Here is a 17,726-nt window from a genome sequence, read left to right on the forward strand (position 1 = left end):
CACACAGAGTATCCCTGGCTACATGAGGATTTGAATTGTCTATCTTCTCCATAGGTTAAGCTCTAGATACAATACCTTCAAGCCATTACAAGTCTCCTTCTCATGCCAGAACCTTCCTAATGAGTACCACGCAGGTCATACACACACACACACACATTTTTTTGGTGAAACCACTGAATTTATAATAAGAAAAACTTTTTACAATGAGAATAGCCTCAAAAACAGACTATTCTAAGAAATCAAAAGAAGTGGGAGAATACCTCTAAAGACGATACATCTAAGTCATTCTCATGATAGGCATCATACAAAGATTACCATAATGATGCTCTGGAAAACTCATACAGTTGAAGCAATGGATTGTCTAAGAAGACCTAATTCCTCTAGTTTTAAATAGTCCAAAATGACTAAAATATGACACAATGAAAAAAGAGAGAATATGGGACTTTGTCGGAGTCAATTTGCTAAATAACAAAAAAAAATTCCCAAATCGATGACCTGGTAATCTCAAGCAAAGACATGGGAAATGCGATCCAAGAGTGCTTTAGAGTGAGGACAAAACCAAAGAAGATGTGGAATTGTCTCTTCAAAATTAGAACACCTTAAACAATGAGGATATGAAATCCCACATTTTCCCAAAGTGACTCCCATTGAAAAAACGCCCACCAAACATCTCCAAAGAAACAATCTTTGCTTTAAAGGTAGCTTACTTCTCCATACTACTTCGAGATTTGATTTCCACCATGAGAGAGATTTGTGTAGATGTAGAGAGTATTCCCATGCTGCGCAATCCATGGAGGAGGCAAAATCACCCTACAAGTTTACATAGAAAAAATGGCTTGCAAAGAAATGGGATGTAATCCATGATTTCAGGGCATAAGCTGTCAATTCTGAAGTCGGAGGGAGCCATCATAAGGTGGAATTGGGAGTAGGTGTTGCAACAAGATGCTTATTTTTCTCCATATTGGTCTATGATGCATACCAAGGGAAAATCGACGACAAGCATCTAGAAATGATAAAATATTCCCTTGAACATATCATCAATGTAATGAATCCGAGATGAATCCCAAGTTTCATGAGATTGTATGCCTTTAACCAGTCCCTATAAGGCAAGAGGAAGATTGAAAACTGATCTCCAGTGTATACTTTCATGGCAAAGAGAATTGGCTTGAGCTGAATTGACAGGAGACCATCTAACTTTAGAAAGCACTCGCTTCCAATCCTACTATAGAGAAGAGGAGTAAGGACAGCCAGGGATAATGCCATGAAATTTGCCAATTACCACTTCCCAATGATCAGTTATCCAATCCCATATGCCTTTGTCCTCATGTTCATACACATCGCTACTAACATGATAGCCCATGGTGGCTGTTTTGCTGAAAAAAGGTAGGAAGCATGGTAATCTTTCTCGCTAATATATGAACTTGATGTTGAGAATGTTAAGACTCCCATGCATCTTTAGAGAGCATATAAACTACATTTTTTGTAGCCTCAGACCTTTCCTGCAAGATTTTGTCTTCCAAAATAGCTCTATTGCATGATACATAAAAGTATTGAGATCTTTAGTAGTCCAGTGTAAAAGGGGCAAATAAAACTGAACATGAGTCATAATAATAATGGACTGAACAATTATGAGGTGAACATGTAGTGGCCATGTGGATAATTTTCAATAATCCAACTTCTAATAAAGCTTCTCAGACACCCATGCCAGATGCTATTTGATGTTAATATTCCAACCAATGATATTCAGACCAGCTGCCAATCCAAAGTCTGGAAGACTGCTCATGAGAAGCCTAATTTCAACAGGACTATTTTGAGGCATGAAAAGAGAACCATCAACATACATTTGTGCCAAAAAGATTGTGCTCTACGTAAATGAAGACCATATAGCTATCCCAAGTCAGTCAAATAATCCATATATAACAGCAGCGGATGGGTAGCAATTGAATACAATAGAGTACTAAAGGGGCAACCTTGCCGCACAGATCTTAACAAAGTGTGTCTTGGACAACAAGTACTTTCCAAGTATGCATTAAGAAGTGGAAGCTGAATATAATAGATAGAGCACATGGATAAATTTAGGTCCAAATCCCATCCTGGACATGGTGTTAGAGATTAAATCCTAGTGAATAGTATCAAAAGCTTTAGCAACATTGACTTGCATAATCAAAACATCCTATGCAGTATTTCAATGCAAGTGTATTGGAAATGTTGTCATTTATCTGTCTCTTGGGAACAAAACCATATTGCCTAGGATGCAATCCATGATGCAATATCCCTTTAACTCTCTACATAATCATCTTAGCAAGGAGCTTATAAATGATAGGCATGAGAGTAATTGGCCTCCAGTCAACAAAAGTTTCACACAAGTATTTTTTATGAACCAATTTCACTATGCCATGCTTCCAGGAATGAGGCAGCTGCCTTTCCTGTCAGGCCAAATTAATTATTTTAAGAATGATATCTTTCAGATCAGCCCAAAAAGCCACAAAAAATTCCACTGTTAATCCATCCCATCCTGGGGATTTACCTTTAGCCAAATGTGCTATAGGATCATCAAGTTCAGTGTTTGAGAAATGCTTTTCAAGATCTACAGCAACCTTTGAATCAATAATTGAGCCATCATGATCCAAAAATGTACGCTGAGCTTGGAATTGATCAGAGGAAGGCAATGGCTGCAAGAAAATGTTTTTGAAATGTTGTACACATTCAGATCGAGATTGTCTCCAACAACCATCCTATTTTTTAATCCTTTGAATTGATTGTCTTTGTCTTCCTACATGCAAACTCTTAAAAAGTGATTTTGAAGAACAATCTTTGTCCAACAAGGGCTTAACCCTGGCTCTAACTTGCCATCGAAGCTTTCTTTGATCATTTTGAGTCAAGATATTCCACGCAGATGAAAGAATATCTATCTCATGAGGAGTAAGCTGAGTCAAGATATTCCACACAGATGAAAGAATATCTATCTCATGAGGAGTAAGCTGTCTTTCATGGCTAATTTGAGTGAGCCTTTGACACTTTGCAAAATATGACATTTTTTATGCATGCATTTTGAGTTTTTCAGGAGTATGCATCTTAGTCAAGCATGACTTGCATCCCTTGTTGGCTTTTAATGATTAGCATGGCAGATGGATGGTGTTACAATGTATGGTTGAAGAGGATATCTATGAGGTTGCTTCTATGTATGCCTCTCAAGCTTTTGCTTTGCGTGGACAGATGTGGGATGCCATCAATCATTATCCTTGGAAGTCTAATGCCTTCATATGTGGAGATTTCAATAACTCCCCTCATCTACAGGATAATACTACTCACAAATCTCATATGATACCTTTTGAATTTCAGAAATGGGAGAAGATGTAGAGTGCTCTTAATGCAGAAGATTTGTAGAAAATCTCTTGGCCTCAAACACTAGGATTCACATATCATCATAATGCACTTTCCCATTATTGGGTGAGATTGGATAGATGGTACCTATTGAATGCACAACAGTTTGATGCTTTCACATGTAATTTGTGCATTGATTACTCTCTTCAACTCTTGTCAGATCATGCACGCTTGTGGCTGGACTTATGTTTTTCTCAAATAGTAAATGATTTATGGCCTTCAAGTGCTAGAATGCTTCATGTGAATAATTCCTACCTTTCACACTAGCAATTTTAGGAAGCCATCTTACTTGCCATTTGGCCTCTTTGGTTGCATGCTTATGAGGATTTGGATTTTGCTTGGGAGAGTTTTGTATGCCGCATTCAAATGATCATTAAGCATTATGGTAGGTGGCATATGGTGGATTTACCACCCCCCCCCCCCCCCCCCCCACACACACACACGATTCATAAATTTCATGCCTACTTCATTATAATTTTCACAAAAAAAGATGATTCATGCTCTCACACACACACACACATGCGCATGCACATGTATTATAGATATTGTTTTGAAAAGCTTTATGGAACATTGAGTAGAGTAGGAAGCATTTAGAAAAGACAGTAGCACAAACAAATGACATACGTGTTTTCCAAGTAAGCTAAATTTATTTATTTTTCTTAATTTGTATTGCAATGACCATAACATTTTTGGATATTTTGCATAAATATATTTTAAACAAATATTCTACTAATGATCTCTTGAATGTATCTTTGTAGGTTGATGCTTTTCAAAGGGGACAACGAATAAAGATCTTACGTAAGGACTCAAAAGACATAGTTAGAATAGGGACAATAATTAGCTTGGATCCTTCATTTAGAGTTCATACTATACCAATAGGAGTTAATTATGTTGTAGTACGAGTTGACGATGCAATCAGTAAGGATACTTGTATATTTAAAGCAAATGATGAGATTCAGACATTGGATCAAGCCATAGGCTTGAATGTTACTTGGAAAACTCTTCATGTAATGTCTTTATAATTTTATATTTTATTTTGCTATGTACAAATTGTATTATTTATTTCTCAATCAATTATTGAATAATATTTGTTATCAAAAGTAAAATGCATGTGTTATAAAAGGTTAAAGTTATTCCTTATAATTTTAGCTAACTTTTTCTCAGTGTGTACTATGAGTACTGATGCACTTAAGGCTTTTGATTAATCTTTCACACTAAGACAATAAATTTCATTCATGGATACCAAGTATCCAATGCAAAATTTTAGTCATTTAAGATTCCAATGTCATGTAACTTTTTTGCCTATTTTAAAAGTTAGTAGAAGTTACATTTTTTTCCCATTTTGAATGCTATTGTTTATAAAATAAGAAATGGCAATTGTGATACCATTTCTTGTCATTTGTAACATAATATCCAGCATTTTGTATGTCACTTTATTTCCATTTTCAACATGAAATCTCACAAATTTTATGTCATCTTTCGCCATTTCGAATATAATAAGTGAAAATTTTTATGTCACCTTTTGTCATTTCAAACATAACTTTTCTGTAACCTTTTGCCATTTCTTTCACAGTTGATCTCAAACGTAGTGCCATTTCATACATTAAAAATGACAAAAATATATGGTACTTTTGGTTGCCATTTCGGTTGTGGAAATGGCAAAACTATATGGCACTTTTAGTTGCCATTTCAAATATAGAAATGGGAAAATATATGGCACTTTTGGTTGCCATTTCAGACATCAAAATGCCAAAAATATATGGCACTTTTAGTTGCCATTTCATACCTAAAAATGGCACTTTTGGTTGCCATTTCAGAAATAAAAATGGCAAAAATATATGGCACTTTTGGTTGCCATTTTGCATGTGGAAATGGCAAAACTATATGGCACTTTTAGTTGCCATTTCATATGTAAAAATGGCACTTTTGGTTGCCATTTCAAAAATAAAAATGGCAAAAATATATGGCACTTTTGGTTGCCATTTCGCATGTGGAAATGGCAAAACTATATGGCACTTTTAGTTGCCATTTCATACGTAAAAATGGCACTTTTGGTTGCCATTTTAGACATAAAATGGCAAAAAATATATGGCACTTTAGTTGCCATTTTGCATGTGGAAATGGCAAAACTATATGGCACTTTTAGTTGCCATTTCATATGTAAAAATGGCAAAATATATGGCACTTTTGGTAGCCATTTTAGACATAAAAATGGCACTTTTGGTTGCCATTTCCAAAAAATGGCACATGTGGAAATGGCGGCAAGAAAGTGCCATTTAATAATGTAGAAATGTCACTTTTGGGCCGCCATTTCTACTTGGTTTTGTAGTAGTGCACGTACAACTAGGCAATGTCTCATAGAACACCTCACCACCCTTTAGAACTCATATAAGAGTAATCCTTACACCTCCTCTGTATAGTTCTCACATTAGAACCCATACCCATACTTGTCTCCTCAAGCATGCACGGTGTTGCTTGTTGAAAAAACGGGAGCCAACTCAAGATGGTCAAAGTCACCTCTGCTCGTGCTCAGAGGAAAAAACCAAGCTTTAATTGGCTGCTTCAAAGAGGTTTACTAATATAACTCAACATTAAACCTTTGATGATGATGATGAGGCATCCATCTTAAGCCTTATTCAAGTAGTTTATGGATTTACCTATCCAAGGTGGCTTCTTTAAACTTACCTTTTCTTGGTTCAAGTTCAAACATAGGTGTTGAGCTACATTCCATATTCCCTTGAGAGCCTATAACCCATCAAAGGAGATCTCTATCTCCATGAGTGAGACTTCCCATGAAGGATATTAGGTCTCTCAAAGCACAACAATAAGGCTCATGAATGCATATATGTGCTCCACATGGTCCCTAGGTGCCCTTTTTCCAGTACCAATCATAATTTATGGGTGGAGATAATGACTTGCAAACTTGCAAAATTTTTAACACTCTTGGAATGCAAAATATAAAAACTTAGGTGTCAATCATAATTTATGGGTGGACATAATGACTTGCAAACTTGCAAAAATTTTAACACTCTTGGAATGCAAAATATAAAAACTTAGGTGTCAACCTTACAAACATCCCTACATCAAAATCATAGAAAAAGCTTCGCAGGACCATGACATCATTCAAAGGATTTTGGTTGTCATTTTCAATTCCTACTGTTGGAGATGACCTTTAACTAATGAAAATGGCTACTACGAGCCTTTCCATAAGTCCACCATTTCCAAAGATTTAAGCCTAGTAGATGAAAACTCCATTGAGCTCAACAAGAAGGCCTTGGATGGATATTCTACAATCAGTACCAAAGATTTAAGGTTGGGTAAGGTCCCTGATCAGAAGAGATTTGATTTCTGTTGTATGGTCAAGACCCGCTAAAACTCGAAAAATCAAGTGGACACATTCGCAAACCAAATAGAGAAGTTCCTTTCAAGAAAAAGAGGACAATTCAGCAGTAGCATGAACTACACAATGACACATCATCATAGAGAAGAAAATGCCCATTGGATAGAATGGTGCACTCCGATTGGCCCAAATGATGGTAGGCATTTGATTGAAACACGATGAAACAAGCAGAATGCGAGATGTGTTGATCAAAGTAGTCGTCGGCGATAATGGCATGGCAATGATAATGTGGCACATGCTGCCTCTCGACGACACTTAACGATGAAGGAGAGGCAAGTGGGAGTGAGATTTGACTCCCAAAATGAACTCCGAGTGGCTGGAATCCCTCGGGATTCATCCTTGGAGTGGCCCTTCCCTAACCCATCAATATACCAAAGGTTTCACCCCATGAAGACCAAGGGTTACATCCCAACATCATTTAGACATGTCAGTACCCAAAACATACAGCAACCAGCTCAAATCATCTATTTGAGCTTCTTCTGGTGGCGATAGCCATCTCCTTTTGGGCTGTCCTCTTGCAATAGTTGCTCCATCCCCAGCTCGCAATGGCTTCACGCCTCCTCTGCTCCTCCCCTTGCTGTTCCTCCAGTCGGAAAGGGAGGCGACTGGCTTTTGGCCTACGACTGGTTGCTAGCGCCCAACTTTCCTCGTCATACCAAGGGTTTGACCCTATCAATACCAAGGGTTTCACTCCATCAATACCAACATCATCTAGACATAACAAATACCCAACATCAACCAAGACTTGATTAGACATAACAAATACCCAACATCAACCAAGACTTGAGAAGCTATTTGAGCTTCTTCTAGTGGCCATAGCCATTCATCTCCATCTCCTTTGCAGCTGCTCGCAATGGCTCCTCCCTCCGCTCCCCCCCTTGCTACTCCGCCTTTCCCTATCAAATACACGCAGCTCTTCATCGATGGGCGTTTTGTGGACTCTGTCTCGGGTAATTTCACGGCAGCCACTCCGTTACATCAACTGGGAAGCATCACAAATGCGCGTGAAGAGCGAGAGCGCGCAGAGATGGCCTTCATGGGAGCTGCGCAGACGCCTTGATCGATTTCTGGGGGGGGAGAGAGAGAGAGAGAGAGAGAGAGAGAGAGAGAGAGAGCGCGCGCGAGAGCGAGCTTTCAATATTGCAGCTGCACGTTCTCCTTCTCATGTCTCGTTGTGTTTCGTCTTGGGGAGGAGAAGTGTGAGAGAGCGATCGCGAGCGAGCCAGAGAAAGCACAGAAACACAGAGAGATATGATTCCCTTCCTTCGTTGCTGGCAGGAAAAACCTTCGAAACTTTCGACCCCCGTTCCGGCGAGGTGATCACCTGTGTAGCTGAAGCTGACAAAGACGACGTTGATATCGCTGTTCGAGCAGCTCGAAAGGCTTTCGACCAAGGTCCTTGGCCTCGAATGACAGGCTACGTATGTACATCATCAGCTGCAGCTCCTTGATCTTGGCTGGATCTTCCTGCACTTGTGATAATCTGCTGTTTTGCGTGCTGTTTGTAATCCTTTCTGGATCATCCTGCACTCTAATCCTTTCTGGAGATTCTTCCTGCACTTGTGATAATCTGCTGTTTTTTTGCGGTTTGTTTGTAATCGCTAGGCCAGAGGTCGCATTCTGGACAAGCTTGCAGATCTCATGGAGCAGAATGTGGAGGAACTGGCTGCCTTGGAGACCTTGGACAATGGTAAACCTCTCCAGATATGTAAGTTCGTGGACGTTCTTCGCTCTGCAAGCAATCTTCGCCGCACTGCAGGTACTTAGTTCATCTTTCATCATTCTTGCTTAAAATCACAGCAGGAAACATCGCGCTCCATTCTTCGCGAGCTTCCCGATGCAACACGAGATGATGCTAAAGTTACAATGTTGCGTCTCTCTTTTCGCAGTCGCCACTTAATCAGCAATCCTCCGCACTGTAGCTCATCTTTGTGATTTCTGAAACAGAAACTCGGAAGCAAGCTCACAGTAGCTCGACTACACCTTGAGCGTGCAATGCGAAGTATGATTGTTCACATGTTTAGAGTAGACAACGTTTTCATCAATCCTTCTTGGTGCAGGTTGGGCCGACAAGATTACCGGCGATACGTTCAAACTGGACGGGTCATATCACGCTTTCTCTCTTTACGAGCCTATTGGAGTTGCCGGTGCGATCATCCCATGGAATTTTCCCATCTTGATGTTTCTAATGAAGGCCGGCCCTGCTTTGGCAGCCGGAAACTCTCTGATCGTGAAGCCCGCCGAGCAGACTCCATTGACGGCCCTCTACCTTGCTGCCCTTGCCAAGGAGGTCGGGTTTTCTTCTTGCAATACTGCCCACTGATGAAAGCTTGAGCCCTATATCGATGGCTTGAGACGGTACTTTTGTTTGATGAGTATATGCAAAAAACCCGTTGTTTGACTCAACAATCGTTACCAGGCTGGGGTACCGGATGGTGTTCTCAATGTTTTGCCCGGTTTCGGACACACAGCAGGTGCAGCGATCGCAAGCCATATGCACATTGACAAGGTGCGGGTTCCATGAAGTTCAACTTCGCAGTGTGTCTTCTGCCTTTGTCCACTTCTCCGGAGTCCGTACACCTTGATATTTTGAGCGACGTCTAGTAGCACGGCATAGAGCGTTCAGCGGTTACATGTCCTATCGGTTCTTCAATTCTTGTTTAAAATCAGGACTGCGACGGGTGGATCGCCTACTTTGCAGATTGGAATTCTTAGTCGCCGCCATGCCCGGTTTTAATCTGAGCAGGTAGCATTCACTGGCTCTACGGAAGTTGGTAGACTGATAATGGAGGCGTCTGCAAAGAGTAATTTAAAGCCTGTGACGTTGGAGCTGGGAGGCAAATCTCCTCTTATCATTTGTGATGATGCTGACCTTGATATTGCCGTGGAGGTGTCCCAGTTGGCACTGTTCTACAACATGGTATGTCGAATGTTGTTTCCCTGAAATTCTCCCCTTCGAGAGAGTTTTTCTGGCGTTGAGCTGAAGCGGGGAAATACCAGGGGCAATGCTGTGTTGCAGGAAGCAGAGTGTTCGTGCAGGAGGGGATATACGATGAATTTCTGAAGAGGTCAGCGGAAAGGGCGAAGAGAAGGGTTGTGGGCGATCCCTTCAAAAGCGGGGTGGAGCAAGGTCCACAGGTACGTTCTCTATAAAGGCTTAAGCTATGTGTGTTTTTGGCGCAAATTCGATGTAGATTTTGCAGCATCTTAGCAGCATAGACGTCACAGTGCACACGGTTATGTTTGTGGTGCGGTTTCGATGAATCTGGGATAGATTTGCAACTTTCAAGAAGCATAGTACATACAGGTTGAATCTCGGATCCGTTTGATAATCTTAGTCTAGACTCTACAATAGGGAAAGAGAAACGATTGCCGATTGTCAATTGTTGGGAGGCTAGCTTCAATCTACAAATCAGCCCTTGAAAGTCCATACTCTTCGACTGAAATACAGCGTCCTAGTGTAAGATCACCTTGTGTAGTCCATGCACGGAAACCTGCAACTCAACTTGAACTTCACCTTCAGAAGGCCAAACGCCTGATCGCGGCAATCTGCAAATCGATTTTCAATGCTGCATTATTTTAGAACCAAAGAATCGAATTTCAACTCGAAAACGCGAGTTGCTGCTTCCGTCGCCAAATTTGCAACCGCGACATGATGGCTGCAATGGCCGAAGAGAAGGCCGCTGGGATCAATTTGCTGAAAGGAGTAAGGCTCCTCGTTGCTGTTCATTGTCGAGAAAAACAAGGAACCACGGCAACACTTTCCACCCGAGCTCAGTTTGTCTTTGTCAGGCTGGAGCTACAGGGGAATAACTTAACAAAGAGCACTCGAAGAAAATTTGCTGAAAACAGCAGTTGAAATCGAGAAATCGAGAAATAGTGGCTAAGGTTCACCGTGTCAATTAAGATGTTGGGTAATTTGGTTTTGAGGTGCAAAAACATAGATGTCTTTATTTTGAAAACAACCGCCCTTTAGTTATTTTGCACCTGCTGTGAAGATTCCACCTTGTCTTTAAAATACGGGTTAAGATTTTACAGAAGAAACCATAGGTTTTTGAGATGGAAAACCCTCTTGACCTGGAAACCCTCTTTAATTTGATTGGTTGGAAAAAAAGAGTGGAACCTTCTTATGAAAGGGGATGCAGCACTTATCTCTGATAGACACAAACCTGAAAAAATAAAAGCTCTCTATAATATTAATGCTGCAAAGTAGCAACAGCTTAAGTAGTTGAACATTCGCTCATCTGATCTCGCTGCTCGCATTCGAGTCCCTTGGGATGGATCTACCCCTGTAAATTGGCCATGTGTGTGAGTGGGACAAAAAAGAAGAAAACTTTAAATGTTTTGAAGACCATCCCCTAAAAACATATTTGGCTCCCAAAAGTCGTCCCCTTCCCTATGATCCCTAGCAGCGTCAATAATTAGGAAGAAAACTGGTTTCTCATTGCTGATGCGTAGAGTTTTGTTGGATGAGCTGAGAGATGATTTTCGTTCTTGGGATGTTTTTTTTTTGGCTCGCAGATAGACCAATCGCAGCTCGACAGGATTTTGGGGTACATCGAAAGTGGCAAAGCTGAGGGAGCCAAGCTGTTGACAGGCGGAAACCAGATCGGAACCAAAGGCTACTACATCGAACCTACAATCTTTGCAGACGTAGAGGTAATATAACAGACAAAAAGAAACATTTCGGCAAAAGCAGTGGTGGTGCTGATGCAAGAGGTTCAAATAAATCTCTTCTAGTGTTTCCAGGTGTCGAGAGTTGTGGTAAGTCTGCAAAGAGTGGACTGCTGAGCTTAGAGCTGAGAATCAAGACATAAGTGATGCAAATAGCTGTTGTTGAAGTGCCTTCCACATTTAATTAAAGAAGAGGAGCACGTTTTGCAGAGGTTTCAGCAATCTCTTCACTCATCTAATTTCAAACACAGCATGAATGGCTCAAAATTCCAACATCCCGTTTAATGGATGAACTTGGCGAAGGCACTGCTAAACTCGAGCATTCAGTTTACTGAATCACCTTTGCAGACACAACTGCAAAGCTTTTTTTTTGGGGGGAAGGAAGAGCTCGGACGCTTGAGCAATGACCATCATCGCAGAAGTATTAAGGACTGCAAAATAAACCTGACTGCAGAGCTTAAAATCAAAATAATGGATAGTCTTGGCAGTCTGAGATATGCAAATAGCTTCAGCATCAATGCAATCATAGAGGTTATTAGAGCTCAAAACACGAAGTTAATCTTTCAACTTTGCAGCAATCAAGAGAAATAAGAACCGAGTCCAACTGAAAACATTAAATTAATTAACTATGAAGCTGACAATCCTCTTGATTAGAAAGATTTAGTATGATTTGTGATAATTCTATTTATACCTATTCTTGTAAGAAGCTCCCACTGTGCTAATCTGCCCCTCCTTAAATTCTTAAAAGCCCAACCCACCAATTGGTGACTTGGGTGTATGCTCACGCTAATTACTTTTCAACTTATTTCAAGCATATTGTGCTGTTTGGGGCATGTGCAGGATGGCATGAAGATCGCACGGGAGGAGATTTTCGGGCCAGTGATGTCTGTATTGAAATTCAAGTAAGCTCCTTCAATTCATCTTGTGCATTTGCAACAAGAAGTCCTGCCGTTTTTTGATCCGAAAGCAGTGTCCCACCTTGGGCAATGCGGTTACCGGAACGTGAACAACCGCTTGCAGTCGCAAATCCGAATCGCCTGAAGTTTAGAAGCTTGCTTGTTTGCTGGATTCAACGCTGAAAGGCGCTTGTCGCATATCTTCTAGCTGCCAGTGTCGGAAAGCGCGTTTGATGACTGGATAACGACGAAGCTGAGAGTGGATGTGGCAATCGGATTGGGCTGAATGCTTCGTTAGGAACACTAAAATAATGTGTGTCATCGTTGGCAAATGAACGTGTGCGATAAGGTGGGCCAAGAAAAGAATATGGTGAGAGCTTGCGTGGTATGAGATGAAGATGCGATTGAGCCGAATGAGGTTGCTGCACGATGAAAGGGGCGGGATGGGTGGGTGCAGGAAGCTGGAGGAGGTGGTGGAGAGGGCGAACGACACGATCTACGGGCTGGCGGCGGGGATTGTGACGAAGGACATGGATAGAGCGAACTGGTTGAGTCGAGCAATAAGAGCAGGGACGGTATGGATAAACTGTTATCATGTGTTCGATGCGTCGTTGCCATTCGGGGGGTACAAGATGAGCGGGTTCGGAAGAGAGCAGGGCATCCACGCCATCCTCAACTTCATGCAGCTCAAAGCCATCGTCTCCCCCCTCCATAACTCCCCCTGGCTCTGAAACATTTCATCCACTCCGTAGATCCATTATTAACACCTTTGCTCAGCATTACAAAACCATCACTTACATCCATGAGCAACATCAAAATGATCAAGTAGCTCAATGGGCAACATCTACGTAGTAGATCACTTCGCAACATCAAATTGATAAGTATATTGATCACCACCATCTTCGCTTAGCATGCATCTTATGTTCAAGTAGATCATTGAGCAACATCTTCTCTCAGCATGCATCTCCACTTCTGTTTTCCATTTCCTTGCCAAGCTCCTCAACCTATTTTAGTTGGCCATCTGTGTTTGAGTGGATTGTCTCACCCCAAAAAAAAGAGAGAGAAAATAAGAAAGCTGTAGAAATTAATGAGCTTCGGCTAACTGGGTGTGTGGGTGTGTGTCTGTGTGGAGAAAATGAAAAGTAAAACGAAAAAATAATCAACTATCTTCATTGACTATATTATTGTTTGAATGGGAGTTCAGAGTATTCATAGTCTCATTCACATGAGACTATTTAAACTGGCTTCATTGACTATATTATTGTCAATAGTATGGGAGTTTCACAATGTTTAGTCATGCAAATGAGACTATTTAAGAAATTTTTATGAGACTATTTAAGAAATTTTTATGTATGTTTTGTTTTCTTTGTGTGGTCTTCCATGTCAAACTTTTGAAAGTGATTATTCCTTGACTTATTTAAAAAAAATGAGTTGACCATTAGACCTTATGTTGAACATAGGGAACTATAAGGACAATGTCTTGTCTTGTTTTTTTGCCAAAAATAGCAAGATTGGACTAATTTCATGAATGTGTTCCAGGTACAAGGTGTCCATTTTAGTCCACTATAGAATGTCATTGACTCAAGACCTTAGTACTCTAGGCCCTTGTACTTAAGTTTTATAGAACTCTTGCTTCACATCCATTTAGTGTTTAGAGGAATCAAATGAAAAGCACATGGATCATTGCCATGTCATAAATTTTAAGAAAGACCTTAGTACTCTAGGTCCTTGTACTTAAGTTTTATAGACCTCTTGCTTCACATCCATTTGGTGTTTAGAGCAATCAAATGAAAAGCACATGGATCATTGCCATGTCATAAATTTTAAGAAACGCACAATTTTCAACAAACTATATTTGTAGTAATAAAATTATTCTCATGAAAAATATTGTTCATTCGACTAAATTGACTCGTACTAAAAAAGTTTTCCTATGTAGATTGTGTCCTCAATAGTTTCCTCCTTATCTTGTGCTATGCCTTAGTTTGGGGAGAGCAAAAGAAAAGACACATTAGAGGTTTGAATGAAAAGGACTTGATTGTATGTTGTGTTTACACACATTTTATCCTCATTTTATCACATTTTTGGTTGAATTATGTGTTAGAATATAGCATTGGGGTTTAATAGGAGTTTTATTCTGTCCGAGGGGAGGAGAAATTTTTGAAAAATGATAGAAACAATTATAGTGGAAAAAAGCATGGCTTATGGTTATGGATAGGAGAAAAAATTATGATTAAAAATTTATCAATCTTTTTTTGAATTTAACATGAGTCTTTCTCATATATTGAGAATGATTGAAAATTTATCATAGTGAGAATCAGTAGTTTCTTTATCATATATAATGGTTCTTTCTCACCTCCTTCTAGAGTTATCTATATTCCTATCCATCTATCTATATTGGGTGTGAGGTTGCCTCCACTAATGGGTCTCCTAAATTAAAAAATTCATGATCTACGAATTCAAGCCTCAGATTTCCGTGGGATTTGTTCTGGGAGGTTTGTAATTTTGTGGTTCAATAGTATATGCAATCAGACATTGCATTGCATCTGCAAAACTTCTTGCATTTGCAAAATTCACTTTAAAAAATAATTGCTTATCTAATTAACACTTTAGCTTAAGTTTAACACCCTAATCTAATTAATGTAATCTAACTAATCTAACCTAATCTAATTAATTTAACTAACCTAACTAACCTTCCCTCCCCCTACACCTCTGTGTCCTCCGCTTAGCCTCGCCACCTTGCTCCCTCCTCGTCGCCTTTCTAGTTAGCTCCTACCCTTCCCCCCTGTGTATCATTGTCTCCCCATGTCCTTGTGCATCTCTGTCACTCGTGTGTGTTTTGCACTCTCCACACATCTCACTCACTCAGCCTCTCCTGCTTCCTCTCGCGCTCCTCTCCCTCCACTTAGCCTCTCCACACACCTATCACTCCACTCAAACCCCTCCCCCCTACTCCCCTTCCAACCCTCCGTTGCTCATCCCTCCCCTTCTCTCGCCTTCCTTCAGCCCTCCATTCTCTCGCCTCACCCCTCCTCTCATCTCACCCTCCCCTTACGCACAATATCCTCGTCATTACAAACCACCGCGAATCTCTGCTCCAGCTTCGATCTCTTCCTCCATCTCGTCCTCTATCCTTCATCCTCCCATCTCCACCTCTTGATCACCTTCCACAAGTCGTGATCGTGAGGAAGGCAGTGCACGCATGAAGTTTCATACGAGAAGCAAGGAGGAGGGTGGAGAGGACTTGCAGGGGTTGAGAGCGAAAGGATGCAAGGAGGAAGGCATGGCCGCTACAGGACGATAGAGTGGTGGAAGTAGAGGGTAGGAAGATGGAGTAGTAGAGGATAGCATATAAGGGAAGGGCAAGCTGTAGCATGTGAGAGGTTCCAGAAACATCTTGAATTTTGCATCTACCTTAGGCCAATTGAGCCTTCCTTTTGATCCCTCTTAGTTCTCCGAAACTAATTAATGGTATTTTTTCAAACGGGGTCGCCCGATTAAGTCCCATGTTCGCGATGATAGGTAATGAAAGAATGAAATAACAAGCATGGTTTTTCATATATTGAGCATAACTCACGATTGAAAAGGATTATTTTTGCCTTGCAAGGGTCCTTAGGGGTTAACCTAGTTGGGTGATCCTAATGAGGCTCATTTCCATTTTTTCGTTTCTGTTTGGTCAAGTTGACCAAACTAATCGCAATGTTAAGTTGGTGTTTAGGGTTTTAAAGCAAAATTAATGTGGGTTCTTTATTGGTATGTGGAGATATTGAATGCTTGGGAGTGTGCTCGAGGAGTTTACCTTCAAAAATTTTAGTGCATTCAAAAGGAGGGGTATTTTAATCCCACTTTTGGAAAAAATTTAGCAAGATTACAATAAGAAGAGGGGTTTTAAAATTCAACTTTAGAAAAAAATCCATTAGTTCATAAGTAAAGAGGGATGGTTTTATTGGGTTTTTTTTTTAGTTGAGGGGTTTTTAAAATACCCTTGCATGCATGTGATACCTAGGATTTCTTAGTAGTGCATCTCTCGAGGGAGTGTGGCGGCTCTCCTGCTTGTGATGGGTGAGTCTTCTTTGGCAGTTTGTGAGAGTCTTTCTCTATGTGATTGGTGACCATCTTAGTTGTGCATCGGGTGTAGCGATGGAGTAGGAATGTTATTTGTGGGTCGTCTCTCTTTTTGCAAGTAAAAGGACAGATCTTGTAATGGATGATGATCGCGATTTCTATTTGTAGAAGTAGGATCCTTGACCATCGAAGAGAGCATCATTCTTGGCTTGATCTCTTCAAAAGATCATAGAGCAAAGTATGGAGGGGGATGATTGTGTCAGACAGATCGTTATCTGTTCTGACACGATGTATAGATGCATTGTGTGCATGCTTGGGTACTTATAAAAGAGGAGCTTATTGGGCATTCTACGAGCTACGATCATATTGTCATGGTTGTGTATGCTTAGAGAGATTCCTATTGTTTGGATCTGGATACTGAGCTAGCCTATTGCGAAGGTTGTATCTCTGAGAGCGTTCTTTGATTTGTGGTTGTTATTTGCATGCATGAGTTGCTCTGGAGGTGTGGGTTGCTTTTGGTGTCTTATGGATGTGTGGGTTCGCTGTGGTGCTTTTGTTGTCCTCTGTTTTATGGGTTTGCTACGATGCCATTGCTATGGTCGACATTTGTGAAGGGAAAGCGGATTTGTAGTTCTTTGTGAGAGAGAACGTTGGTTAGTAGTGTCAAGGCGATAGTGGTAGGAAAAGAGCGTATTTTATAGTGGGCAAGAAGACTAAACACTCTACAATGTCCAAGTTTAATTTCATAAGTACTTTGGAAAATTATTTATTAAAAAACCACTATTGAAAAAACAAATTAAAATAAAAAAGTAAACCAAATTTTAGAGTTTATTAAAGCAAATAAAGTCAAATTATGAAATTTAAGGTAACATCTTACATAGACTGGTGCACGGTCCCAATCCATTTTTGTACTTCAGTTTTTATTCAAAAAATTAACTTTATGAAAGTATCCTTCCCAAATCAAAAAATTACTTTTTGGAACTACCCTTTTGGAATAAAAACTTTATTTACTTACACTATCATTTTATATTAATAATGTAAAAACTAAAAAGCATAATTCTTATATTACTCTATATTGCTAAAATCTTATTCTAAATTTTTATTTTTAAGAATCCTCATTCAAAAATGTAACTTTTCTTATAATGGTGCCAATAAATACCTTGCAATAGTTACAAAGATTTTTTAAGATGTGTTTGCATTGAGTGAAGTACACATCTTCAAATGGCACATCTTAATGGAGGGGGAAAGAGAGGGAAAGGGGGGGAAGGAAAGAATAGAAGGGGAAGAGGGAGAGAGGAGGCGAGGAGAGA

General features: G+C 40.2%; 1 protein-coding gene across 2 annotated transcripts; it reads left to right on the top strand.

Moving 5' to 3' along the window:
• Window positions 1–7,606: 7,606 nt before the first annotated feature.
• LOC147881127 (aldehyde dehydrogenase family 2 member B7, mitochondrial-like) lies at window positions 7,607–13,488 on the top strand. 2 transcript variants are annotated; one of them, XM_087370311.1, is made up of 10 exons: window positions 7,607–7,734; window positions 8,063–8,205; window positions 8,390–8,543; window positions 8,845–9,074; window positions 9,204–9,293; window positions 9,531–9,704; window positions 9,785–9,922; window positions 11,306–11,443; window positions 12,299–12,360; window positions 12,812–13,488. In XM_087370311.1, exons 1-10 carry the CDS (start codon window positions 7,638–7,640, stop codon window positions 13,083–13,085), a joined length of 1,500 nt encoding a protein of 499 aa, XP_087226437.1. In that variant the 5' UTR covers window positions 7,607–7,637; the 3' UTR covers window positions 13,086–13,488. The 2 variants fall into 2 exon arrangements, with proteins under 2 accessions (XP_087226437.1, XP_087226438.1); XM_087370312.1 differs by having other exon boundaries at window positions 8,390–8,474; window positions 12,812–13,487.
• Window positions 13,489–17,726: the final 4,238 nt, after the last annotated feature.

Source organism: Dipteris shenzhenensis, chromosome 31 (genome assembly GCF_047967505.1).
Source record: "Dipteris shenzhenensis isolate YYH24624 ecotype China chromosome 31, Dip_SZ_1.0, whole genome shotgun sequence".
NCBI lineage: Eukaryota > Viridiplantae > Streptophyta > Polypodiopsida > Gleicheniales > Dipteridaceae > Dipteris > Dipteris shenzhenensis.

Excerpts from the sequence above, each read along its gene's own strand:
- LOC147881127 (XM_087370311.1), top strand. The coding sequence starts at position 7,638 with ATGGCTCCTCCCTCCGCTCCCCCCCTTGCTACTCCGCCTTTCCCTATC. Across the intron at positions 9,075-9,203 it reads TTGCTGCCCTTGCCAAGGAG|GCTGGGGTACCGGATGGTGT; the intron begins GTCGGGTTTTCT and ends AATCGTTACCAG. Across the intron at positions 11,444-12,298 it reads CAATCTTTGCAGACGTAGAG|GATGGCATGAAGATCGCACG; the intron begins GTAATATAACAG and ends GGGCATGTGCAG.